The sequence below is a fragment of the Anabrus simplex genome, chromosome 8, assembly GCF_040414725.1.
Source record: "Anabrus simplex isolate iqAnaSimp1 chromosome 8, ASM4041472v1, whole genome shotgun sequence".
NCBI lineage: Eukaryota > Metazoa > Arthropoda > Insecta > Orthoptera > Tettigoniidae > Anabrus > Anabrus simplex.
In genome coordinates, this window is record NC_090272.1 from 166,429,315 (window position 1) to 166,456,445 (window position 27,131).

Consider the following 27,131-nt stretch of genomic DNA (forward strand, 5'->3'; position numbering starts at 1 on the left):
CCAGCCGTAAAACAGGGCCAAATCCACATGTGCTACGCAGTTCGCACCCGAGACCCCACAGGTGTGGGAAAAGGCGGTAGAAAAAGAAGTATTTCAATTGCTTCCTCTTTGATAACCAGTAATGAAGTTACGATTTCGTTTTCAAAATTTTGTTACAGTACAGGAGCTATGTTACTAACATACAGATCAAGTAGTTCAGGCAGGGGTTAATGTCTGTATTGACCATAGATTCTAAAGTCAGGGATTGTTTTAGCTGGAGTTCACAGCAGGTAAGTGAAATTTAAAATAATAATTAGTCCTAAGCTCCTTTAATTTCATTGTTTTGTTCTTTGGCTTAAAAAAGTATGAACACAATCATAAAATGACACATCAGTAGAAAAACAGCTGACGAATAGCCAATACATTAGATGAAGTTCAACGAAGAGTTTGGCATTAGAACTGTATGGTGAAGTGTACCATGCGCATGGCTCGTTCAATCCAGCAGTGACATATGGCACCTTCAGAAGTCGATGTTGAACGGGTAGTCCTTGTGATTAATTCCACTGAAAAAAGAAAGAAGATAGAATATTAGTAAAGCTCTAAGAGGGCGGATTTTGACATTACAACGCACCCTGTGAGGAAGAAATTTATAGTGATCATATTACAAACAAGAACACGAAAATTGTGTAAAAGGATAAAGGGGACACAGAATGCCCACTGCTCACAATATTACATAATGCAACACATAAGGACATTTTCTCATCCCTCCATATAGGGTTGGCATCAGGGAAGTCTGTAAAAGTGGGCTGAATCTATATAAAGTGCCAACTCCAGGTAAATGGGGAAAGTTCAGGAAGAAGAAGGGACATTTTCTCAGAACCTACAGAAGCTACGACATTTAACATTTATACAGGTTGCACAAACTGAAAATAATTGTTCATTTTGTGAATTGTTTCTGAATATCAAATGTTTCAATATGATATTGTCAGATCTTTTTCTGAAATAAACTCTGATATCTAATGTGTCATGTGTTTAAGAATAGTCTAGTAAATGTTCCCAAGAATAATCTAGTAAATGTTCCGTAAGTATAAAAAAATGAACGTGCATAGAACATTACTTTAAAATTATAATTTAAAATATTTCCAGTTGATACGAGTATATTAACATAATTTATACAACTTTTTTTTTTTTTTTTTTTTTTTTGCTAGGGGCTTTACGTCGCACCGACACAGCTAGGTCTTATGGCGACGATGGGATAGGAATGGCCTAGAAGTTGGAAGGAAGCGGCCGTGGCCTTAATTAAGGTACAGCCCCAGCATTGGCCTGATGTGAAAATGGGAAACCACGAAAAACCACCTTCAGGGCAGGCCGACTCATTATCTCCAGGTTGCAAGTTCACAGCTGCGCACCCCTGACCGCTCGGCCAACTCGCCCAACTCGCCCAACTCGCCCGGTAGTCTTTTACTTAATTCTGGATGCTGTTTTTATAGAGAAGTGCTCGCAAAAGCGATGTGCTGCCACACAAGAATAATGAATAAAGATGAATGAATATCTTGAGACACGTCATTTCTTCAAGTGTTCTTGTAATGAACAGACACTAGATTTATGATAATGTACGTATTTCATATGCAATACCCGGCTACAGAGACGACATTTTATGACCTCGAAGTGCGTTAGCTGTACACTAACTTGCGTGCAAAAAATCTGGTCCATATAGAAAAAGTGATTCAAGTTAACAATGGAGTGTTTCACAGCCCCACCCTCTCCAACGTACCACTGACTTCCGTCGCAGACTTTGTCACAACAGTAATAATAATAATTTCGTGTGGCTATTTCTAGCCGGGTGCAGCCCTTGTAAGCCCTCCGGCGGGGGTGGGCGGCATCTGCCATGTGTAGGTAACTGCGTGTTATTGTGGTGGAGGATTGTGTTGTGTGTGGTGTGCGAGTTGCAGGAATGTTGGGGACAGCACAAACACCCAGCCCCCGAGCCACAGGAATTAACCAATGAATCGGGAATCGAACTGGGGACTCTCTGAACCGAAGGCCAGTACGCTGACGGTTCAGCCAACGAGTCGGACACAACAGTAATAATTCTACGCGATACATTTCGTCACATGGATGCTTTGTCATTGCAGACTGTCACAACGGCGATAAAATACTCGTAATATATTACGATGGTTTGAGTGGAGTACAGAATCTTCCCCTGTGGGTGGGGGGTGGTAGAATAACACCCACGGTATCCCCTGCCTGTCATAAGAGGCGACTAAAAGGTGCCTCAGGGGCTCTGAACTTTGGAGCGTGGGTTGGCGTCCACGAGGCCCTAAGCTGAGTCCTGGCATTGCTTCCACTTACTTGTGCCAGGCTCCTCACCTTCATCTATCCTATCCGACCTCTCTTGGTCAACACTTGTTCTTTTCCGACCCCGACGCTATTAGGTTTGCGAGGGCTAGGGAGTCTTTCATTTTCACGCCCTTCGTGGCCCTTCTCTTATTTTGGTCGATATCTTCATTTTTCGAAGTATCGGACCCCTTCCATTTTTTCCCCTCTGATTAGTGTTATATAGAGGATGGTTACCTAGTTGTACTTCCTCTTGAAACAATAATCACCACCACCACCACCACCACCACCACCACCACCACCACCACCACCGAGTACAGAATGTTATTACTGGTACGGGTGAGTGCGCTGCAGTTCACACAGTTTGTGTAGAATGTGTGGAATATTTCGATATTGTATGTTACAAATTGAAGCATAGTTGTGCCCGAGTGCCCGCAGGTACTCAATGATCCAGTTCTCGTTTTTGTATTCCCTCTGCCTCGAGATCAGAGTTTTTTATTTTTATTTTTAATAAGTGACCACTTTCAAGCTTTGCAATATCGCGAGTGATCTCCGCACTCTCATTCTGCAAGTGTTCTAGCAGAATGATGGTAAACTGAAGGATGGTACCGGGCAACCATTCTGTTCCCCCATCCTTAGTTTCTTCAGTTTTATTATACTTCTGAGAGAGATATTGAACTACTTCTCTGGAAATTGGTTCAGGGGACAAATTAAGCCTTTTAAATTGTCTTATAGTTCTATATTTTAATGTTTCCTTCTTAGGAAGTTTTATTGCTGTCTCGCTGGATGTACAGTAGAAGTCCGATAGTCTGGCACGTTCGGAACCGGCCCGGTGCCCGATTACCGAAAATGCCGGACTATCGGGCGGCACCTCTTACTACGATATAGGTTAAGGCGTACAGCGAAAACAGCTGTAACACGGCATTTTGCAGTAAAATCTTTTTTATTTTTTGATGTCGTAAATGGTTGACAGCCAATATTAAATTCATTCAACAAAATATTTCTATTCTCACCTGTCTCCAGGCGTTTGATGATTTCCAGTTTCTGGTTAATGGTCAAAGTTACGTGCTTACGTTTCTCTCCTGATTTGGAACTTGAAGGTTTCGGTTTCGATGACATTGTCACTGCTTAAATACCAAGAAAACTTTCACAGGGCACTTTGATATGTATGTTCACTACACTACTGTAATACGGATCCTATCCTATATCGCAAGAAAAATTCTGTACCGTAGCGAAAATTGCTCGCAATCAAAACAATGAACTGAACCTGTGTGTGGTGACAGCCAACAATGCCGATTGTGTCTAACAATAGCAGACGCGTAGTGGAAACTTCAAGGTGGTTTCGAACCGCGCCGTGCGCTTTAACTGTCACAGTGGTGGTGGTGATTATTGTTTTAAGAGGAAGTACAACTAGGCAACCATCCTCTATATAACACTAATCAGAGGGGAAAAAATAGAAGGGATCTGACACTTCAAAAAATGATATCAGCAAAGGAAGACAAGGGCCACGAAAGGCCTGAAAATGAAAGATTCCCTACCCCTCGCAAACCTAATAAAATAACATTAAAAAATCCTGGATTGGTGCCGGACCATCGGGCGTTCCGGACTGTTGGATGCCGGACTAATGGAATTCTACTGTAGCTACGACCACATTCTGTACGATGCTAAATGTAGGTTCTACCTAGTTGGAAGCTATGTTCTTAACGTTATCTGTACATTCTGCAGCTTCGCAGCGGCTCCTGTCGGGAGCATGGCTGTGTTCCGTTTCTTACAGAACAGTTTCAGCAATCAGCATCAGATGTAGTAATCATGTCGGCACATTGATCTCTATCTATACATCTCCACTTAATACCATTCTTCATGGATCTGTGTTTAAGAAATATCTAAGTATGTATAGGATGGATCTATACCGACAAAAAAAAAATCAGGGATGCTCACCGTGTTATATAAAAACGATGGCGCAATCGGTTTGGCGGAGAAAATTTTTCTTTTCGAGAAAATTTACTTTGTTACTTCCGGGCACGCGATTCAAGTTGACGAACTCGCCGTATTTGCACCGCTGCCCGCCGCTGTACTTCAGGGAAGGGAGGGGCAGTGAGGTCTTAAGAAGAAACTTCAAGACTACTAGGGTTTCCAAGAAAAGCCGAAGCTGAAAACGTTTTTTCCTAGTGGCTTTACGTCGCACCGACACAGATAGTTCTTATGGCGACGATGGGATAGGAAAGGCCTAGGAGTTGGAAGGAAGGGTCCGTGGCCTTAAGGTACAGCCCCAGCATTTGCCTGGTGTGAAAATGGGAAACCACAGGAACCATCTTTAGGGCTGCCGACAGTGGGATTCGAACCCACTATGTCCCGGATACAAGCTCACAGCTGCGCGCCCCTAACCGCACGGCCAACTCGCCCGGTAAGAAGCTGAAGACAGGGAAGGCGTGGACCGAAGCAAGAAAGTAACAACACCGGCAACGAATATGGTAGTACTGAGCAAATGTTAAAGCTGTGGTCCTTAGTTGGCCGAAACGACGTGAATTATTATATTATTATTAATTAATTAATTAACAATAATAATATCGTAGCCAGTCAATTTCATTTGAGAAAACGAAGTAATAGCAAACATTAAAACTGCTCTCCTACCTCCCCCAATCACGTAAGAACAGAGTATGAAAGGACTGAAAGAATCGACAGTTTCAAGTACCTCTGCGAGATTTTCCGGATGAAAATGTGTGAAAGCGAAGCCAATGAAATAGGAGAGAGGAAACAGTCACTGTCTTTCGTAGAACACACAGCCTGTATAAGAAAAAGGCCAGATATTCCACATGAAAGCGAGTAGCTTCTCGGCTATCAAGATGAATGACGTTCATGACCTTTCTTCTCGTTATCAATCTAAACCTTGAACTTCAGCCTTGCAAATAATCCTAATATAGAGCACTAGGCTACGTGAATGGTTTAAGACCTTGGATCAACGCTCAATATTAATAGACATAATTTTTCTTGTTTCTCTTGCAAAATGGTTTAATTGTGATATTTAAGAGAGAAGAGCACATAGTGAGCAGAGATTAAAAAGAAAATATGTTTAACCGGAGTTACTGTTTAAGGCAGTTTTCCAGGTGAACCCGCTTTCAGGACCGGCCCGAGGAGTTCTGCCACCCTGTGCACTAAGTCCTGTCCCCACCCCTTCATGCTTTCACACAGAATACTTTTTTCATCCGCAGTGTCAAACCTCCGTGACTACCACGTAACTACTTAATCACTCTCTCACTATTTAATCACAACGTAATTTCCCTGTTTTCATTCAAGCGCTTACGAACGAACTAGAGAGTTTCCTGCAGCAGCAACGGTGACTCCTTCCTTTTCTCTGCCTGGTGATTTAGCATGGTGCTAGCACATCGAAGGCGACGCAAGGATGGAAAAGGGTTAGGACTGGGAAGGTAGCGGTCGTGGCCTTAAGGTACAGCTCCAGCATTTGACGGGTGTGGAAATGGGAAACCACGGAAAACCATATTGAGGGCTGCCGACGAGTTTCTATCAACATACCGTCATATAAAGAAACTACAGCATAAAGACCGAGAAAGTTAAAATGTAGCATTGTCAGATTCATGAAGCACCCTTATAATTCAGTCATATTTTCACATAATTTCCAGAGTCAAGTTTGATTCATCCACTGTACGAAGTAAACCATGAATTTATTGCTCATGTTTGAAGATTCTGTTGCCCCTAAAACCTGCCGTACCGAGCTCGATAGCTGCAGTCGCTTAAGTGCGGCCAGTATCCAGTATTCGGGAGATAGTGGGTTCGAACCCCATTGTCGGCAGCCCTGAAGATGGTTTTCCGTGGTTTTCCATTTTCACACCAGGCAAATGCTGGGGCTGTACCTTAATTAAGGCCACGTTCGCTTTCTTCCCATTCCTAACCCTTTCCTGTCCCATCGTCGCCATAAGATCTATCTGCGTCGGTGCGACGTAAGGCAACTTGCAAAAAACCTGTCTTCCTGGGAGGCGGAACAGTCCCCATATCCCGTCGCCAATCGAGCCAGCCATGTCCGTTTTACAATCGGCACCTTTTTGAATAACCCCTCGTCAATTCCGATTTTTGGTACAGCAGCATCGACAAGTAGAATACAATCGCTATATTTCTCTAGTTTCGATAAAGCTATGTCATTGCACATATCCACATACTTTACCCACGATAATCTTTGAAAGAATGAACCTATTATAATGAAACCGCTATCCTTCCTGAAGCCAACCCTACGTGGAGGTAAGTATTCATATTCATTATGGTGTGCTTTTGTGGTGGTTGGAAGCCTGGTGTGTTATACATACATGAAGAGATGTATATTAAGAGGAACACAAATGCCCAGTGCTCGACCTAGAGGACTTAGTCATACACAGTTAAAAATCCCCGATCTGGCCGGGAATCGAAGCCGGCACCCTCGGTCCCGACGATCACGATGCTAACCATTCAGCCAAGAAGCCGTAAGAATTCCTGAGAGGTAAATTTTGTTATAGCCAGGCTGAATGGTTCAGACGGTTGAGGCGCTGGCCTTCTGACCCCAACTTGGCAGGTTCGATCCTGGCTCAGTCCAGTGGTATTTGAAGCTGCTCAAATACGCCAGCCTCGTGTCGGTAGATTTACTAGCACGTTAAAGAACTCCCGCGGGACTAAATCCCAGCACCTCGGCGTCTCCGAAAACAGTAAAATTAGTGGGACATAAAAACTATAACATTATTATTTTTTAATTGTTATATTAAACAAACCTGGAAAAACCATACCAGCAATAACAATATGTAGTATTTTTAATACTTTGATAGCTAGGAGTGGGGAGGCGAATTTATATTCATGCTGAGGTTGACTTCAAAGAAGATACTTGGGGCCGAGTTCATGAAACCCCGTCCGATGACCTATTAAGAGACTTGGCACTGGGCAGCCAATTAGAGTCTGGCCTCATGGATGGTTATAGGGCCTATATCTTGTTCCTAAATTGTAAATTGTTTCTCAATAAATAATAGAGTGTTAATCAAATATGATATAGGCCTACATATAAGTCAAAAAAGGGAACTTGACGTAGAATAATTGACTGACCGAGTGTCAACCCGAGAGCCAAATAATTATAAGGAACAATAGTACAGGTTTCCAAGACTGCGTTGTAGGTCTCATCGAGCTATAAACTGAAGAAGGAACACATTTTTATTCTCTGTAGACACTTTACTGATAACAGCGTATTCACTTTGTCGAGACACTATCAACTCTCCCACCAGAAATTCACATGTTGGGAAGGCAGAAAATGCATTAAATAAGCTCCAACCACCTGTATTACTCTAATTTTGTCATTGTTGAACAAATATGGAAGAACTGTAATAATAATAATAATAATAATAATAATAATAATAATAATAATAATAATAATAATAATAATAATAATAATAATAATAATAATTTGGCTACCAACTTGCACACCTTCTGAAGTGGTGCAATCTAGGTGGCCTGAGTATATATTTTCTGACTCTAGTGAATAGTTGAGTTAATTCTGTCAATGGACACAGAGGTCTTTAACATTTCAATAATAATTATGACAGCATGCTAAGATTTTAGCCCATTTTTCAAAGGTCTAACTCACAAACTTAATCATTAAGAATGATACATTATTTCTGATCCAAGGTACAGATTCCTATACTTTCTACTTTATTCTAAAAAAATTTAAAGGGCGTCTTGTTCATTTCACTGTGTCTGTCACTATATCTTCATTGTATGAGTCTTGCAAATTTGTAATGATAAGTTGCAGGCTAATATTTTGCCACATCCAGTTTCGTTGATAAAGTTTCCCTGTTACAGCTTTTCATACCATTTGCTCCACACGTTCCAATTCTAAGCTTTCATAAGGCACACAAATTCAATACTGAAATTACAACGGGGGGTAGACATAATTTTTTTTTTTCTAGTGGCTTTACGTCGCACCGACACAGATAGGTCTTATGGCGACGATGGGATAGGAAAGGCCTATGAGTTGGAAGGAAGCGGCCGTGGCCTTAATTAAGGTACAGCTTCAGCATTTGCCTGGTGTGAAAATGGGAAACCACGGAAGACCATCTTCAGGGCCGCCGACATTGGGATTCAAACCCAATATCTCCCAGATGCAAGCTCACAGCCGCATGCCTCTATGCGCACGGCCAACTCGCTCGGTAGTCATAATTTTTGTTCCCTTTCATTTGTGAGATGATTGGGCTCATTTTACAGCACTAAAAAAGTTTTGCATAGGCTGATTTAGTGCACATTGAGTTATTTACGTAAAACGTCTATCTTTAATATCGTAATTGGAAATTTTAAAAAATTTCAAATGTTCACTACTTTTAGTCATTCATTTAAATTTTGATTTGCACAGTTTTTAGCAACTGTCAACATTTTATTGAACAATGGCGAATGCTATGAGCAATAAGAGATCTACGAGTTACAATTTACATCTGTATTTCTTACAGATGTTAAATCTTACCACAAACCATGCCTTTTTATTTCCAATTATCCATGGATACGAACCAACCCAGGGCATAGCCGGGGGAGGAGCCATAGAACTTTTACAAAATAAAATAAACACAAACTGACACTTAACAAGTGAAAGTCGACTCAATGGTCGGCTCTCTTGAATATTCACAGATACATAATTGTAAATCCAGCAGTTCTCTTGAATCTCTTTTCTAAGAAGACTCGAAAATTGGATTCTAGATTGTAATCTGAACATACCACTTACTGTAAAACTGTTGATCTTGATTATAATAATTGTTCTTGTTCTGTATTTTAATGTAGGATTTTGTACTGTACTGGCATTGCAATCAGAATATCAACATAAATCACTTGTATCATTGTCCTTATGACACGCATGCATTACACCTTCATTATGTTTTATCATAATTTTTTAACCCCTCCCCAGCCTCATCGGTTGATCCTGGCTACGCTACTGCCCCAACCACTTACGCAAACCGCTCATTTCAAAATGCAGCGCTGAGTTGTTAGATTTTACATGAGGCCAGCATTGCCAGATCAAGTTTTCAAGGCTCCAGTAGCTGTCTTATTCGTTCTGTAGATAAACTTTTGATCTTACTTGATCCCTTACAGAGTCTGGTTTCCTCTTAGATATGTTCTATAAACTTTTACCCGCTTATTAGTTGTATATTTTGACTTTTTTCCTGTAGTATGCTAAGACTTGTCAAGTTTCATTCATAAAACCTTAAATATTATTTTTATTTACCGTCACATTTTGATATTTCTAGTGTTTTCTGCCAGATCTTGCCGAGATAAATCAAACTACACATCATTCGCGGTGGGGAGAGGAATTGTGCTTGCTGCCGAAGCCTGTTGCACTCATCTGGGGCAACGATTAATAAATGACTGATGAAATGAGGCGAGTGTTGCTGAAATGAAATATGGCAGGGAAAACTGGAGTACCCAGAGAAAAACCTGTCCCGCCTCCACTTTGTCCAGCACAAATCTCACATGGAGTGACCGGGATTTCAACCACGGAACCCAGTGGCCAGAGGCCAGCGCACCGCCACCTGAGCCATGGAGGCCCACGAAGGCTTCTTGAATGCTTCTATAAGCATAAAATGTACCAGTTATGAGCATAAGTTGGGAGCTCTTCTTTCAAGGCATTGATAACACAGCCACGTTCCTACATAACCTGGGGCTGCGTCATTGTCGACTCTCAGCTGCGAAATGGGCGGGAAAGTACGTACGGTACATGTGGACAGGAAGAGTGTGTGTTCAAGAGGCAGGCTTGTTTGTGCAATTCTTGTGAATATTCAGCATGTCTAATTCAAGTGTACAAAATTTTGACAACGAATCCATAAAGGATGTTCTTATGGAAGACACAAGTTCTGAAAATGAGGATAAGGATAACAATTACACACTAAGTAAACATGATGATTCTAGTGCTTCAGGCAGTAAATGTAGATAATGAGCTAGTTTCAAATTGGTGTGAAGTGAAACGTAGTTTTATACGGTAAGTAAACATGCTGATTCTGGTGCTTCAGGCAGTAAATGTAGATAATGAGCTAATTTCAAATTGGTGTGAAGTGTAACGTAGTTTTATACGGTTTCATGAAGTGGGTTCAGTAATACTGTTTTATACCGCTTTCTAAAAATGTGGGTGTTTCCCGTGTACCTGCAGCAACTCGATGCAAACCAGTCGTCAAACAATGAACAGTGGGAAAGTAAATTGCTGGTTGTAAACAAGGATACCAATGCCAATTGACCAATTAGGTTAGAATCTGTATTAGTGTGTTTTAGTAGATGTGTCCACATCATTAGACAGATTTCAAAATATTAACCAAAATGGCATCCATAAAGCTGCATCAGACTTTTTTTTTTTTTTTTTACTTTGTAAAACTTATTATCTTCATAAATTTATATTTAAAACTTGCTGCACTATTATGATAATTAAAACTCATTTTTGGGTAGAAGAAAGTGTGATCTTTCTAAATATTCCAAAAGTTGTTATAATCATGGCTTAACCTAGCACTGAAAAAATTTCAAATACCATTAAAAATCCTGTGATTTCTGGAGGGTAGCACATTCAAATATGGCTGTCTCCAATGTGTTAATGGCTGGCAACCATATATTTCTTAATTGATAGCCAGTCTTCTTCTTTTTCTACAGCTTTTCCCACACCTGTGGGGTCGCGGATGCTAACTGCATCGCACATGTGGATTTTGCCCTGTTTTATGGCTGGATGCCCTTCCTGATGCCAACCCTATATACAGGGATGTAATCACTATTGCGTATTTCTGTGGTGGTTGGTAGTGTAGTGTCTGTATATGAAGAGGAAAGTGTTGGGACAAACATAAGCACCCAGTCCCTGGGCCAGAAGAATTAATCAAAGGCGATTAAAATCCTCGACCCGGCCAGGAATTGAACCCAGGACCCTCTGAACCGAAGGCCTCAACACTGACCATTCAGCCAATGAGTCGGACAATTGATAGCCAGTGTCCCTGTTGAAATTCTTAGGATTTCTACATATTTTTACAGCTTCCCATATAATCCTGGACATGTAGTGTCTAGTGTAGGTAAGAGCTCGAGCATCTTGGAACATGACATCATGACCCGATGATAGGGTGTGCTCAGCTATTGCTGATTTGTCTGGCTGGTTAGTGTTCCTTGATACGAGTATCAATGGACCGGCATGTTTGGCCAATGTATACCTTGCCGCAAGTACAGGGAATGTAAAAGTGGGGACAATTCGTCCTTGGTTTTACCTAGACTGCAAGCAATTTTAGTGATAGTGCCAAACACGATTTTTATATTGTGTTTGCGGAGGACCTTGGCAATTTGATCTGTAGTGTTGTGAATGTAAGGCAGGTAGATCATAGACAAGTCTTTTAATCCTGGTTTTAATTATTTTCACATACATGGATGTGTTAGTGTTTATCAACAGGAACAAAGAATGATAGATTCATTCAAGCTTTAACTAAAATATAAAGAACGATGTGTTAAAATGGATATCATTAACTCCTCCACTGCTATATTTTACTATATGTTTGTCCAACAAGTTTTAATGGATGCTACTTTGTATTTTAAGTTTTTATTCATGTTTATATATTAAACTGAAGATGGCCTGGAAAAGGGCTGAAACTAGTACTGAATAAAGTATATTCATATAAATAGAGTTGTGCTGATCAGGAGGGAAAATCTTTCCAATTCTTCTTTGTCATTGTAAATTCATCAACACGGAAATGAAATTAATAAATTGTGTTCACTCACTCCTGTCGAACACCTCTGAGATTAACCAGAATGGGAACTAGAATGGTGACTTTGCTCCAGACTCTAATGACCCACATCACTAACTGTGCATGCTACAGCACTACAGAACAAGATAAATGGTCTGCCATTCCCGTAGAGACATTCTATCCCCTATAGAATTTGAACCCATATTAATGTCCACTACTGAGCAGTATATCCAAGGAACACTCATACGACAGATTTGAGCAGGAGTCCAGATACTTTTGATTAAAAGGTGTACGTGAATATGGAGATCCATCACACTTCCCTGAAAGTCTATTGTCTATGTCAAAGGTTTTTAATTCAATAAAACCAAATTATCGCCAAAGTTCTGAAAACAAATACACTTTAGCATACAGTATTCAATGGAAACATTTCTTACCGATCCATGGCACAAAATCTGCCATTGCAGTCAAAGGTGTCGATGTACTTCATGTCCTCCGCTGATAATTCAAAGTCAAAAATTTCGAAGTTCTCCTTAATACGGGATTTTGTCACTGATTTGGGTATCGTTATGTTCCCTCGTTGTACCTGTGGGGGACAAGAACAAACATTAGAGGAAGTTTTAAAACAAATTTCAAGAGATTTCAGAAATCTTCAGCAAATACTGAAGTATATGGCCATTATACATACTAAGTGAAATATCCCAGTCTCTTTTATATGAAATACTAAACCTAATTCACATGTGCCAATATGAAGTATTTACCTTACTCCATTTTCACTAGCATTACATTTATGAAGGAACTTTCTCCATGAGATAATGATGATGATGATGATGATGATGATGATGATGAGAAGGAGGAGGATGAACAACTGTCTGGCCGGGGTACCTCACTACGGTGATAGAGTAGACCGTACAGCCAGCATCACAGCGCCAAGCCAAGTGTCAAGCAGCAGTAAATACTCCTAGTCCTTAAAGGAACCAATAGCTTGAAAGTCCCTTTAGATCAGGTGATGGTTCTGCTGGTGGAGGAAATGCCACGTGGATGCTTAAAGCAGCCTTTATACATGTTAGGGGCAACTGTGGCTCCTACATAGGGCAGAAGCGGGTATAGTAGAATGTCTGAGGCCAATGATCACTCGGATGACAACGGCAAGGAACGATGTGTAGGAAAAGGCAATGGTAAACCACTCCTGTATCAACAGCCTGGAGGCAGAACAGGAGAGTTTCCCAACAACGGAAGGGACAGCAGACCTAGGGAGTCAACCTGAGTAAAATCTAGAGCAGGCAAAGCTCTGTAAACTGGAGAGAAAGCAGTTTGCCTAAATGAAGAGAACTTCAAAGTTAGACCTGAACTACATGACTACCTTTCAAATTTCTAACTCTTAGAGAGCCTCCTCAACATTTGAACCTATTGCGAACTTCAAGGGTCAATCAGAGGGTCCTTCATCTTGAATAATCAGGCCCAAACAGAGCTTTTAGACAGTCTCTCTCAATGTCTGGATACTTACTACAGACAGCGAATCCTGTTAGGTTGTTGTAGCATAAAAAATACTACAACTAAGTAGTATCATAGTGTAGTTTACCTTACTGTCGTGTGATCTTTGTGTACTATCCTAGACAATATTCCTGTCCTTTCATTTTTTTTGCACATAAGTTATTTACTTTTCTTTTTCTTTTCATTTTTCCATAAAGAATGGCTAAGGAGTGCAAGTGTTAGGAACTGTGGGTGTGGTCAGGCAATACCTAGGTACTTACAATGATCCCCAAAAGGAACTTTCACCCCCATCAATGCAGTAATTAAAACTGAGAGGACTTTTCCTATTTGTGAAACCCACAACCTGACTTTTAACCCCATTTATCATCATACCATTGCCTACTGTCCATCTCGCAACATTATCGAGGTCATTTTGCAGTTGCTCACAATCTTGTAACATTTATTACTCTATACAGAATAACATCATCTGCAAAAAGCCTTATCTCTGATTCCACTTCTTTACACATATCATTTATATAATTATATAAGAAAACATAGGGGTCCAATTATACTGGCATGAGGAATTCCCCTCTTAATTACTACAGAGGCAGATAAAGCTTCTCCTACTCTAATTCTCTGAGTTCAATTTTCTAGAAATGTAGCCACTCATTCAGTCACTCATTTTTCTAGTCCAATTGCACTCATTTTTGCCAGTAGTCTCTCATGATCTACCCTATCAAATGCCTTAGATAGGTCAATCACAATACAGCCCATTTGACCTCCTGAATCCAGGATATCTGCTATATCTTGCTGGAATCTTAGAAGTTGAGCTTCAGTGGAATAACCTTTCCTAAATGCAAACTGCTTTCTATCAAACCAGTTATTAATTTCACAAACATATTTAATATAATCAGAAAGAATGCTTTCCCAAAGCTTACATTCAATGCATGTCAAACTGACTGCCTGTAATTTTCAGCTTTATGTCTATCACCCTTTCCTTTATATACAGGGGCTACTATAGCAACTCTCCATTTATTTTATATAGCTCCTTCATGCAAACAATAATCAAAGAAGTACTTCAGATATGGCACTATATCACAACCCATTGTCTTTAGTATATCCCCCAAAACCTTATCAATTCCAGCTGATTTTCTAGTTTTCAACTTTTGTATCTTACTGTAAATGTCATTGTTATCATAGGTAAATTTTAATACTTCTTTAGTATTAGTCAGCTCCTCTATCTGGACATTATCCTTGTAATAAACAATCTTTACATACTACTGACTGAATACTTCTGCCTTTTGAAGATCTTTGCATTCACACTCCCCTGTCTCTGCCTTCAAGTACCTGTACATACTCCTCCATTTTTCACTAAAATTTGTATGACCACCAATTATGCTTGCCATCATGTTATCCTTAGCTGACTTCTTTGCTAGATTAACTTTCCTAGTCAGTTCCTTCAATTTCTCTTTACTTCCACAGCTATTTCTAACTCTATTTCTTTCCAGCTTGTACCTCCTTCTTAATCTCCTTACTTCTCTGTTCTAATATAGTGGATCTTTACCATTCCTTACCACCTTTAAAGGTACAAACCTATTTTCACATTCCTCAACAATTGTTTTAAACCCATCCCAGAGTCTGTTTACATTTTTATTTACCGTTTTCCACCGATCATAGTTACTTTTTAAAAACTCCCTCATGCCTGTTTTATCAGCCATATGGTACTGCCTAATAATCCTAATTTTAATACCTTCCTATCTTTCACATTTATTTTTAACTACTGTAAAAGAAAAGCTTCGTGATCACTAATACCATCTATTATTTCAGTTTCTCTATAGAGCTCATTTGGTTTTACTAGCGCCACATCCAGAATTTTCTTCCCTCTAGTTGGTTCCATCATTTTCTGAATTAGCTACCCTTCCCATATTAACTTATTTGTCATTTGTTGGTCATGCTTCTTGTCATTCGCATTATCTTCCCAATCGACATTTGGTAAATTGAGATCACCTGCTACTATCACGTTCCTTTCCATATCGTTTCCCACACACCTGATTATCTTATCAAATAATTCTGCATCAGCGTCAGTGCTACCCTTTCCCAGTCTGTACACTCCAAAGACATCAAGTTACCTATTATCTTTAGAGTTGAACCTTACTCCTAGGACTTCATATTTGTAATCTTTAACTTCTTCATAGCTTGCAAATTCTTCCTTCACCAGAACGAATACTCCCCTCCTACCATTCCTATCCTATCTCTATGATACACACACCAGTTCTGTGAGAATATTTCTGCATCCATTATATCATTTCTCAGCCATGATTCAACTCCTATTACAATATCTGGTAAGTATATATCTATTAAATTACTTAATTCTATTCCTTTCTTTACAATACTTCTATAATTGAGCACTAACATTTTTATGTCATCCCTACTCAAGTTCCAGTTCCCTATACCCTTACCACCGCTCCCAGAGCCACCCCGTTTCCCTGAATGTACCTCCCTATAACCCTTCTAAACAAATTTCCTAACTTATATGTACCACTGCGGTTTAAGTGACAGCCAACTTTGCTTTCTTGAGGAAGTATTGAGGCTGTTGAGTTTCTGATTAGTCCACTCTTTGAAAGGGATACTGTATAATCCCGAATACCACCCACCACTGAATAAGACCCGCACCTTAAATTTGAGACGGCAAAATACGGGAGAAAAAATCAAATAACTTACATACCTATTTAATTTTCTTCAAATATACCACAAATGTCAATTCAAACAGCTTACAATTAATAAAATCATCACAAAAATCATAAATAAAATCGGTCCAATACTCAGATCATTTACAATTCACCATCGTCATCTGAAGTTTCACCATAGGAACTTTCGTCGCTGGCATCTTTCCACAAATCGTCGTCCTCACTACCATCCACTGAATTTAAAATTCCACATTTCTTAAAGTTTTTGGACACTAGATCATTGGGAATGCGTGCCCATGCGGTCTTGATCCAGCTGCATATTAGTCCCACTTCAGGCCTCTTCACTTGTTCAATTAGTGTTAACCCGTAATCACCATCAGACATCCATTCGGTGTACAACTATTTCATTGCAGTTTAGAAAGGCCGGTTCACTTACACGTCCAACAGCTGTAGAATAGAAGTGAGTCCTCCGGGAATTATCGCAAGATCGGTTTTTCCTTTCCTCATTATATCTTTTACGGCATTAGTTGTATGTCCTCGGTAACTGTCCAACAGAAGAATGTTTCGTTTTTGTAACAAAGCTCCCGGTCAAGGTTGCCAAATGCACTTCACCCAGTCCTCAACTAACGCACTGTCCATCCAGCCAGACTCATGTGTTCTAACAATAACACCGGACGGCAAGTTCCCTTTCCGAAGTGTTTACCTTTACAGAACCACATATGGAGGGTGTTTCAGAACCCTTTGTATCCACTGTATTTTCCAACGGCATTTCAAAATAGACAGGTGTCTGGTCAGCATTCCTAATTTGTGACAGCAAATAAGAATTTTGCGTCCTCAAAATGAATAATGTGACTCTGAAAGGCCACGAATTTTTCTTTCTTTCTATCACAAATTTGTGGAGTCATTCTTCAATTTCCGGAAACACTGCACTCCGCTCGCGGAACGCTCTGCAATCACCATTACTTTTTAGAAGTTTTTCCTTCTTCTTCCACCAATCACAAATACAAGTACAACTTTAAGTTTCTCACGCATAGTAATAAATGACCGCAGACACCGTTTTGAATCCATCGTTTACTATCGAGACAGCATTTTCATGGGACAGATATGGAACTTGAATGTGAACGAGGTAGACTGCCGTAACCAACAGTCTCGACTTTCACAAAGTACGATATCCCGCGAGATCAGCTATTCGCGCACCCAGCATGCCAACAATACTTGTGAAACAAATGACAATTGAGCATCCGCAGCAGCAGCTTTCATATTTACCGCATATTTACCCATATTCTTTGATTTACTGTATTTCATTACCTCACATTTCGTGTTTACATGCTAATGTAACTGTACTGAGAAAAATCGATTTTGTTTTCTAGAACGCAACTAAAACACAATAAGACCTGAATCCCCATTTACATATGATATATTGAGTATGGTAACCGTATTCAAATCTATTTCAATACTCCATGTAAACAGAGTAAATATTTACGAGAATGAACGGCTTGAATACGACCCGCACCCAAGATTTAGAACCAATATTTTGGGGAAAAAAGTGTGGGTGGTATTCGGGATTATACGGTACTTTGGAGTTTGCTATGCAGAAGCTATAAAGTCTATTAGGGCAGAAATAGCTAGTTCTTATGTCCGGATGTCTGTAGAAACAGCTGATGTGTGTTGAGCCATAATGGACCAAATTAGTTACGAAGTTAAGTGTGGATGATCCATCTAAATAGTGTCTCATTATGAACTGATTAATGTCGTAGAATACAGGACTTATTCCCTCCACTGCTCAATTTCTGAATGATGGCCTTGAAGTGTTGTGACCAGTAGGAAGTAAGAGTTCTTCATTTGCAAACAGACCATACAACATACGTGCTAAAAGCTGCTACAATACTGGGGGGATGGTGGAAAGGTTTTCCTAAAATGTATCTTCTTAGAATAAATGCCTGAATGAACTTGTCAATTCACTTCACTAGCATGTCCTACATTCTCTAATGTGTTGCAAAAGAGGTGAGAAAGTGGTCAAGAAGGTGGCACAACATGTGCAGGTTTACAGGGAACAACTGCCAAACATACCACTTCCTCTGGAACCTGTACTAACTTGATAGGGTACATTGATATGCAATAAATTTTTGTGCTGAACATTTCCAAGCAGTTAAATATACAGTATTGTGGACTCATTTTTTATCAGTCTACTGTATCAGTCAGAAATACTAAAAATTTCTTAAATAATTTGAAACTAGCCTGTGATACGGCATATATAAACAACAATTCTAGTTTGATTGCTAAAAGCACTTTAAAAAAACTAGTAACTGTTGAGTGTCCCCTCCTGGAATCTATGGATGTATTGGAGGATGTAAAGAAAAACCTGCTTGCTGTGTGAGGAAATGTAGGAGAGAGTTCTAAGAAAATCTGATGCAGTGCTGAAAAAGAAATTTGATTTACAACAGTTAAACAACAGTGAGCTGGATTCTCGCTGAGACAACACAGTACCTTTCTGAAGACATTCCTCCCAACCTCCAAATGTTGAAGTATGAAACTGCTACTTCTTGAAGGGTACAGTCAAACCTTGACATCTCAAATCACCTCGGGAGCTGAATTTTATTTCGAGTTATTGAAATTTTGAGATAGAATTTCCACCTTTGAGGACTGTATATAATCGAATCACATGTAACTATGTGTTAATACTGTAATATAGGTTATTTTAACCATATAAAAACAAATTTGAATATATTGTCATTTTAATTACAGCACTTAATTACAGCAAGTCATTGAAGACAGAGAGATGAGGAACATGAAACATACCTCTGTTAACACCTTTGGAAAAATGTGTTAGTTTCTTCTGGTTTTCACTCTTAAGCTTCTTTACTTCCACATAATTTTCAACGACAGTTATTGCTGTAAACGCATTTACACTTGACTAAATCTATCGGATCAAAGAACAGTTGCTGCACTTAACGCCTGGTCTATTGATGATCTAGCAGGGAGGTTCATGTAGCTCCAAAGTGAACATGTAAACGATGTAAATGTACTATAGTACGTGAAGGAACAATAAAACACAAACCTTATGAGCTCCATTGCATAGTTAATGTCATACAAAATTCGAGTTACAGTATATTTTTATCTTCTATGGAGGTCATGTTTGCTTTGAGAAATGGAGAAAGCTGAGTAATAGAGAAATAAATGCATGTGAAGGAAAGAACAGATGGTAGAGAAATTTAAATTATTTTGAGATACTGAAAATTCGAGTGCAGCAAATCTGAAGTAATTCCTGGATTGCAAGATCATTCTTTGTGAGTACTGTATTTTACTGCAAATTCATATTGGTTTTACTTCATTAGAAAAGTATACTAACTTCAACATTCTTGGTTCAAAACTATTAAAAGAATGATTTACCTTCATACAGGCCAAGATTTTAAAACTAAAGCATGAGAATTTAAGATTTTATGAAGATTAATAAACTTTGATACTGCATAATTGATTTTGATATTACATTTTTTTAATGATTTTTACATGTTACATAAATGATCATGATGATGATGCTTATGCTTTTGGTTAAAGGGGCCTAACATCTAGGACATCAACCCCTAATGGTATGAAATGAGATAAAATGTAATGACGATTTAAAATTCCAAAATTCACCCACTGACCAGAATTCAAAACTTGATGACTGAATGAATAAATATGAATGTAAAATAATCATGATCCCACTCACAATATTAAAAGTTAAAAATAATTCCAAAATCAATCCACTGACCAGAATTCAAAAAGACAACAATGAACCATGAGTATGAACCACTGCCGTCTCAATCTCTATATACTGCCTGCTCTGTGCCACGAGAATTGAGTTTACAGCGACATTGCAGATGGCAGCACCTACCGCACCCAGAGAACATGTTGGTTAAATGAGAGTTGGTCCGTAACATCAATATAAAATGAAAAGTAATCTTTAACATGTAACTAATTGAGAGGATAATGCACATACAGAAAATAACATTCGACATTTGAGCTTGGCTTAAGATATAGAAACGTAAAATAATACAGTAGATATTATATTAATCATCCCATGCTGCATCGTACATACCAATTTCATAATTTTCTCGACACGAATAACGGAGCACCTTTTCCGTACTTTTCTTACGGTTATTTACCAGCAGTGGGCGCAAAAAAAATTATATTGCTATTTCGTTGACCCTTTGTTTATGACCAGTTTTCAGGATACATTTTATAGCACATAATACAGTGCGTGCGTTCGTCATGTCATTAAATCCACCACCCAATCTCACTGAACTAAATAGATCTATTGTGTCTTCAGAAAATTATCTAGCGAGAACATAAAATAACTGATTTTGTAACAGATAAGACACACATTCCACTATAGATTTCACAGTTAGCGAGACAGCATCTGCCGTCTCATTAGTCAGACACTTCAGTTTTTCACGTTTTGATTCCAACCGAATTATTTTAACGTACTTGACGAAATCATCATTCAACCATTATAAGTATTTTAGCTGCTGGTGAATAGAAATGCACAAAATCTAGATTGTTTTCTTCCAAAAGGCATTACGGTAATCATTTCTGAACTACAAGAACTAAGCCTTTAATGAGGAAGTAGGCAGCAGGACTAGATAACTTCTCTGAAAGTCGGATTACAAGAAAACACAACAGTTTATTCGCGAGAGCGTGAGATTTTACAATATCTGTGCCGCATACATTTTCAACATTGACCACACAAGCAAACTTGTCACTGGTTCGGTTCTAGAGGAGCCGTACCTAATTAGCCATTTAATCAGCGATCACTGTTACACTCCTGTCAGTTGGTCTGAGAGTTTTGCATTCTGCTCTAACTCTTTCCTTGGGAAATCCCGACAAATACAATCAACATACCATTTACGCTACGTGTCCAGAGTACTTCGTGGTGGAGCTGACACTAGACCAGTTCTGCCATATTCATAACCGTTTGGGATACTATTCCCCACGCAACATAGTAGCGCGTGATTTGTTCTGACTGCCCAGATTTTGGCTTGCGAAAATTTTGGATTTGATTTTTAAAAATGGTCGTTTTTCCATTATATTTGGCTGCTTCCTTTACTTTATTCAAACGATCAATTTCTGGGTTGTCTTCGAATTGTCTCTGTAGTCTTTTGACTTCATTATGGTTAGTCATCAGCTGTTATCGCATTCTCAGAATTCTTGATCGTAGCCTCTAATGTCTGATTTTCTAATCCCTGCTGTCATTCTTACTCGTTGGAATACTGACTTCGATTGATACATCGTTGTTCAAATGAATTTCATACTCGTCATCCAATGTATTTCCTGCGGTTGAAGAGCATGTTTCATCACTTCTTCCGAAGAAATATCTTGTCGCTGTCTCGTCTTTCGTGAAGCTATTTTTTTGGTTTGAAGGTAATGGGGATAATTCGAAGACCGACTAGGCATGCTCTCTGGCTTCAATATATTTTTATTTTAGTTTTATCTTTTACCTCAATCTCTAAAATTTAGGCTTCAAACACGGGAATAATCGGATGGAATCTATTGATTACCCTTGATTTATCCTTGCCTTGATATAGCGTTAAGCCAATTTTCCCAAAGTTCTTTACTTGGGTGGATAACAGAAATCCTCACACCTAAAGAATTTTGACTTCCTGCTTTCATATACAGAGAAGAACACAACAATTAATCATTTTACAACCAGGGACACACACACAAATGCTCTATGCAAACGCACTGGAACACAATAACGTAGGTACGGAGATAAGTTGGGTGCGTTAGCTGGCGCCCCTAGTGGAGGTTCGTGACACTAAGAGCTCACGTTGAGAAGCATGTTAACCGCATAGCATAGAGCAGGCAGTATATAGGATTGAGACGGCGGTGGTATGAACAATCAGTGGATCCAATCCACAACGCCCCACCTTTCCAGAAGCAAACTTAAAACAATGGTACATACTGACCAATGGGCTGCTTCCAAAAGCACAATCCTGAATCGAGATGCTTGTTGTCTAAAGAGGTCCAAAATCCATAATACTGGTACTTATCACTAGGAAAGTAGAACCATGGTATTTCTCATGCAGCGGTACTAATCACAAGTAACACAGATTCACTGTGTTTCTCACATTGTGGTCCTACTCGCAGGTAATGTACTAAGCACAGGTAACACAGACCTATGGTGTTTCTCACATAATGGTGCCACTCATAGGCAATGCAAACTCATGGTGTTCCTCACGTAGTGGTATTAACTCTCTTGGTGCCAGGCGGTAGTGCGAGCATCTGCCCTTTAAATTGCCAGAGCCGATCTGGTCGGCCGTTAACAATCCAGTCGGAAGTTGCCAGAGCCGATTACATCGGCCGGCTTAAAATTATGTGATATACATAATTTTGAGGCAACCTATAGTGACGTGCATACTTTTGTTACAACCTGTAGTAAAGGGGCTACAGGTTATTGTGTGCCTGGCCTTGCTTTGGCAGTTCTAAGAGGGTGTTATACCTTTCACAAGAGTCGCTTCCTGTGTTTACAAATACCGCTAACCGGTCAGTAAGAGATTGCTCCTTGCAGTGAGTAAATTTGTGACAGGAAAATGGTATGTTGTTCACGTGATAATTTTTCAGCAGGTATTGATGACAATGAATTAATGCCGTATTTAGTACAGTGTGAAGTTAACGCGGATGATTTATGGGATAGCGATAGGGAATTTAGTTCAGAGAGTAGCGACGAAATTATACCGGACACGTCCGCGCAATCACCGCAGCTAAAGAAGAGACGTTTAATTGTGTCTAACAGCACTAAAGCTACTCTGAATATGGTGGTAGATGAAACTAGTGATAACAAATATGATGATGATGTCTCTGGAGAACATTTTGTAGAAATTTGTCCCAATGAACCCGACAACATTCCTCAACCTCCTGTCTCCTTCAAGGAAGTTCTTGGACCTAAACATGCCCTACCGTCTGATTCTCCGCCCATATCACACTTCAATTTACTTTTCACTTACTCTCTGCTAAACCTTATAGTCACATATAGTCCTCTATCATTACCTAAATGCCGGTCTCCGCAGGCCAACTGTAGCGTGCCTGCCTCTCACCCGGAGGTCATGGGTTCGATTCCCGCCCAGATCAAGAATTTTCGCCTGGTCCTGAGGGTTGGTTCGAGGTTCACTCAATCTAAGTGACCCTAAGTGATTGCAATTAAGGAGATATCCGAGGGTGAGAGGGCGACCCCGGTCTGGAAAACCAAGAATAATTACTGAGAGGATCCGTCTCACTGACCATGATTCACCTCGTAAACTGCAGGTACTGAACTGAGCAGCGGTCGCTTAGTAGGTCAAAACAAATCACGGCTTTAGTGCCATACATTTCTTAATTTCGTAAATTCTGTTGTATTGTAAAATTATTTTTCTAATATATACTACAACTGAAAACGAGAAACTATTTTTTCTGAAAACAAAAACTATAATATCAACTACTATTTTTTACTTATTTAATAATTCAGAATGATTTTAATACTGTGTTGTCCGCACGTAGAAAATTTGTTGTCAGTATTTCCCAAACATCGATACATACACGCGAAATTTATCGGTGAGTAAAATTGTCCTGTTTTTATTAGTGACATATGTTTGAATTTTTATTTTTTATGTTTTTATTTTTCTCGTTCAAATTAGTTATTCTATAGAATTGTATTTAGAAGTACATTATACATAATTATGTACATTCTTTTGTACCGTAAATTATTTTTTCAAAGTAGATATTGAGAGAGAAAGTGCGAAAATATTTTTCTCCTCCTAAAAATAAACGTTATCAACAACTATAAATCAACAATAAAACGTCTTTGACTCTGTATATCATTCCAAACCAGTTTCTTATTCTACGTAGTCAATATGTAGAAAATTTCATGCCGGAATTTGCTATACACCGGCAGATATACGCGAATTTTAAAATACATGTATTTCCACTGAAAACGGCCTGGCACTTTACAGTAGTAGAGTGGAGGCGGAGCTCTGGCCTCTTCCAGCTGATGGGGAGCGGCCGACCAGAGCGGCTCTTGGCTCCAAGAGCGTTAATTACAGGGACCATACTATCCCGTGGTGTTCCTCACATAGTGGGTACTAATCACAGGCAACGCAGACCCATGGTGTCGCTCATACAGTGGTACCAATCACAGGCAACACCCAGACCCGTGGTGTTCCTCAAAACGCAGGCCCATGATGTCCACAACCAGATGCTGAAATACCCCAGTGAGAATAGCCTTTTTCTCCTTGGGGTGTTCCAACCAAATATGGACAGAGGAAAGCCTCCATCATAGTGGTGGATACTATACATGGGTACTGTAAACCCGTAGCGAGCCACCCACTGACCCATGGTATTCCTCACATAATGGTACTAATTGCAAGAAAAGTCGATTCATGGTGATGGTACTAAACACAGGTAATCTAATGGTTCAAAATTCGGCATCCCTTGGTTACCCCTTTTAGTCACCTCTTACAACATGCAGGGGACACCGTGTGTGTATTCATCATCTGTGTCCCCCACCCACAGGTGTATGTTACATAAAAATTCACTCTCTAGACATAAGAATTGTGGTCAGGTAGAACTCTAGAAGTAAGTCATAATTCAGAATAAGATGCATCAGCCTTTTATTTATATTGATGTTAAATACCTGGTATCTAAGCAGGATTTGGGCTGGTGTCTTGCCGTACTTTTCAGCTACTTTCTTAAGTTTAGCATCATCCATTAACTGAGGATCATCAGGCTTGGCCCAGGGACGATCTGGTGAACCTAAAGGGCTGTAGGCTGTGATGGTAATGTCCTTTGATTTGCAGAACTCGATCAATTTCTTCTGATTTAAGTAAGGATGACACTCGACCTGAAAGCAAAACAAGAATTATACAAGTTTTTCATTGTTTCTATTTTGGAAATCCTTTGACCTTTCTCTATAGTTAAAAGTTCTATAGGAGGATGAAGAGCTCAAGAATCATTTCCCACCTTAGACCCGAGCAAGCTGCTCAGAAACATCAGGTAACTTGGATCATGTCGAGTCCTCAGTCTAAAGGCAACTTTTCCCTAACAGCTCCACCATCAGCTGTCAATGAAAATACGTACTAGAGAAATGAAGTGTTACGTAGTTTCCTGTTGCTTTCCTAACTAAGCTAGTCTGCAAAGTCCACTGAAATGCATTCAGATGACCCTGTGAGTGGCACAAGTACACCATTCACAACAAGGATCAGCTGCATAACAAATATTATTACAAGCATCGCTCATACTTCAGTCATTTTTATATTATTATAATGTTAATATTGATGCTTTCGTGGCCCATACTTGTAGACACGGTATGCCATGCCAAGAAAACAAGGTGAAACTCTACGTTTCACAGAAAACTTTGCTCCATGTCTTCAGCAGAAAATCGTGACTGTTCACAAGGAAGACTTATACAATAATGAGTGAGTGAATTTAAGAATGCTTTACTGTTGGAGCTGTAGTGGTATGCTCATTCGTCAGCAGATGGCTGTATGCTGGCGCAGCACTCCAAGCAAAAGCTGACGACAACGTTAAACTCCAATTAAGATGTTCTATCACACTGTGTGTACGTGAGAAGTAACAGAAAGGACATCAGACGAATGAGGGAGAAGAAATAAACAGAAACCGAAATAAAATATAATGCAACAAAAAACACCAGCATAGAACAGAACAGAGCTGAAGAATGGAAAGAAAGTATGCGGAGAAAACCAGAGGATGATAATGATGTAAGACAGTGTGGGAGGGGGGGTGGCATAACCAGTGTATACACATAACACAATGTGATTATTTATTTCTTCTCAAATACTAAAATTAAGAACCATTATACAATTACATATATACAGATAAAAAGTTATGATAAAATATCACATGTTATGTAATATTAAGCCATTGAGTTTCTGGAAAATTATTCCTCAATGTCCTATTACTGTATATACACTTATAAAAATGTATCTGATTTTAAAACTGAATAGTGAAAGTAACTAATATTAAAAATGAATAAGTTATGCTGAAGTATGACTAAAATTCTTTCTTGTAGAACTCTGACACTTTGGATAAATTTGTCTTTTCTGGTAGATTTTAAACTAATGTCAAATGGGCCTTGTTTACAAAGTTCTGTCTAATTTCAGCAATATACTGGTGTTATGGAAGGGAACGTCCTTTAGGATGATTATTGCTTGTTATTATGTCGTTATGCACAGAGAACCAGTAAGCTTGAGATGTTCGATGTCTATTATACAACTTGTGGTGTTGAAAATATGCGAATGTTCCCTTCCTTGCCAGTGTTGTCCTTCTGTTGGAAGTATCAAACAGACACTTTTATAAATGTAAATAATAGGACATTAAAGAATAATTTTCCAGGACCCTCGATGGTTTAATATTATGAAACATATTATATTTTATTATAACTTTTTATCTGTGAGTATGTAATTGTATAATGGTTCTCGATTTTTAATATTTGAACTGAAGATGACTCCTCTAGTGTAATAAAACTAATTCAGTACATAAAAAGAGTTGATTTGGTGGAACATCCTTTTAAGGTAGTTTTGAAGTAAGTTAAACATCAACACAGAAATGAAAATTATTTATCAAGATCTGTTCTGGTCTTGAGAGAACATAATTGTGTCCGATCGTATTAAAATACTAGATTCGTATTAGGAAGGAGCAATTTTGATTCCTGTCTGAAAGCCCAGTGACTATATACTGACCTAAGAGAAGTGCCGAAAACCTGTTTGGTGATACAATCCGAAAAGTCAAAAATAAACATCTAACTCTGCATTCATTAATTTGTTAAGAAGGAAGCCATACTTTCCAGTGTTAACTCAGTTAAAAATAACTTAAAAGCTTTTCAGTCTGTCGAACACATAAGTTAAATATAAATATTTCACTATATTATACCTCTAAAAAAAAAAATTATTAAACAAGGATTAAAAATACACGCTATTAAACA

General features: G+C 39.1%; 1 protein-coding gene across 1 annotated transcript in view; it reads right to left on the bottom strand.

Annotated features, from left to right (window-relative positions):
* Positions 1-292: 292 nt before the first annotated feature.
* Positions 293-27,131, bottom strand: part of LOC136878918 (aldo-keto reductase family 1 member B1) — a 77,070-nt gene continuing 50,231 nt past the window's right edge. The window contains exons 5-7 of the mRNA XM_067152531.2: positions 24,825-25,031; positions 12,458-12,606; positions 293-542 (exon numbers count right to left, since the gene is read on the bottom strand). Of these exons, the coding sequence (XP_067008632.2) occupies positions 500-542; positions 12,458-12,606; positions 24,825-25,031 (399 nt within the window). The 3' untranslated portion in view covers positions 293-499. The remainder of the gene's footprint in view (positions 543-12,457; positions 12,607-24,824; positions 25,032-27,131) is intronic.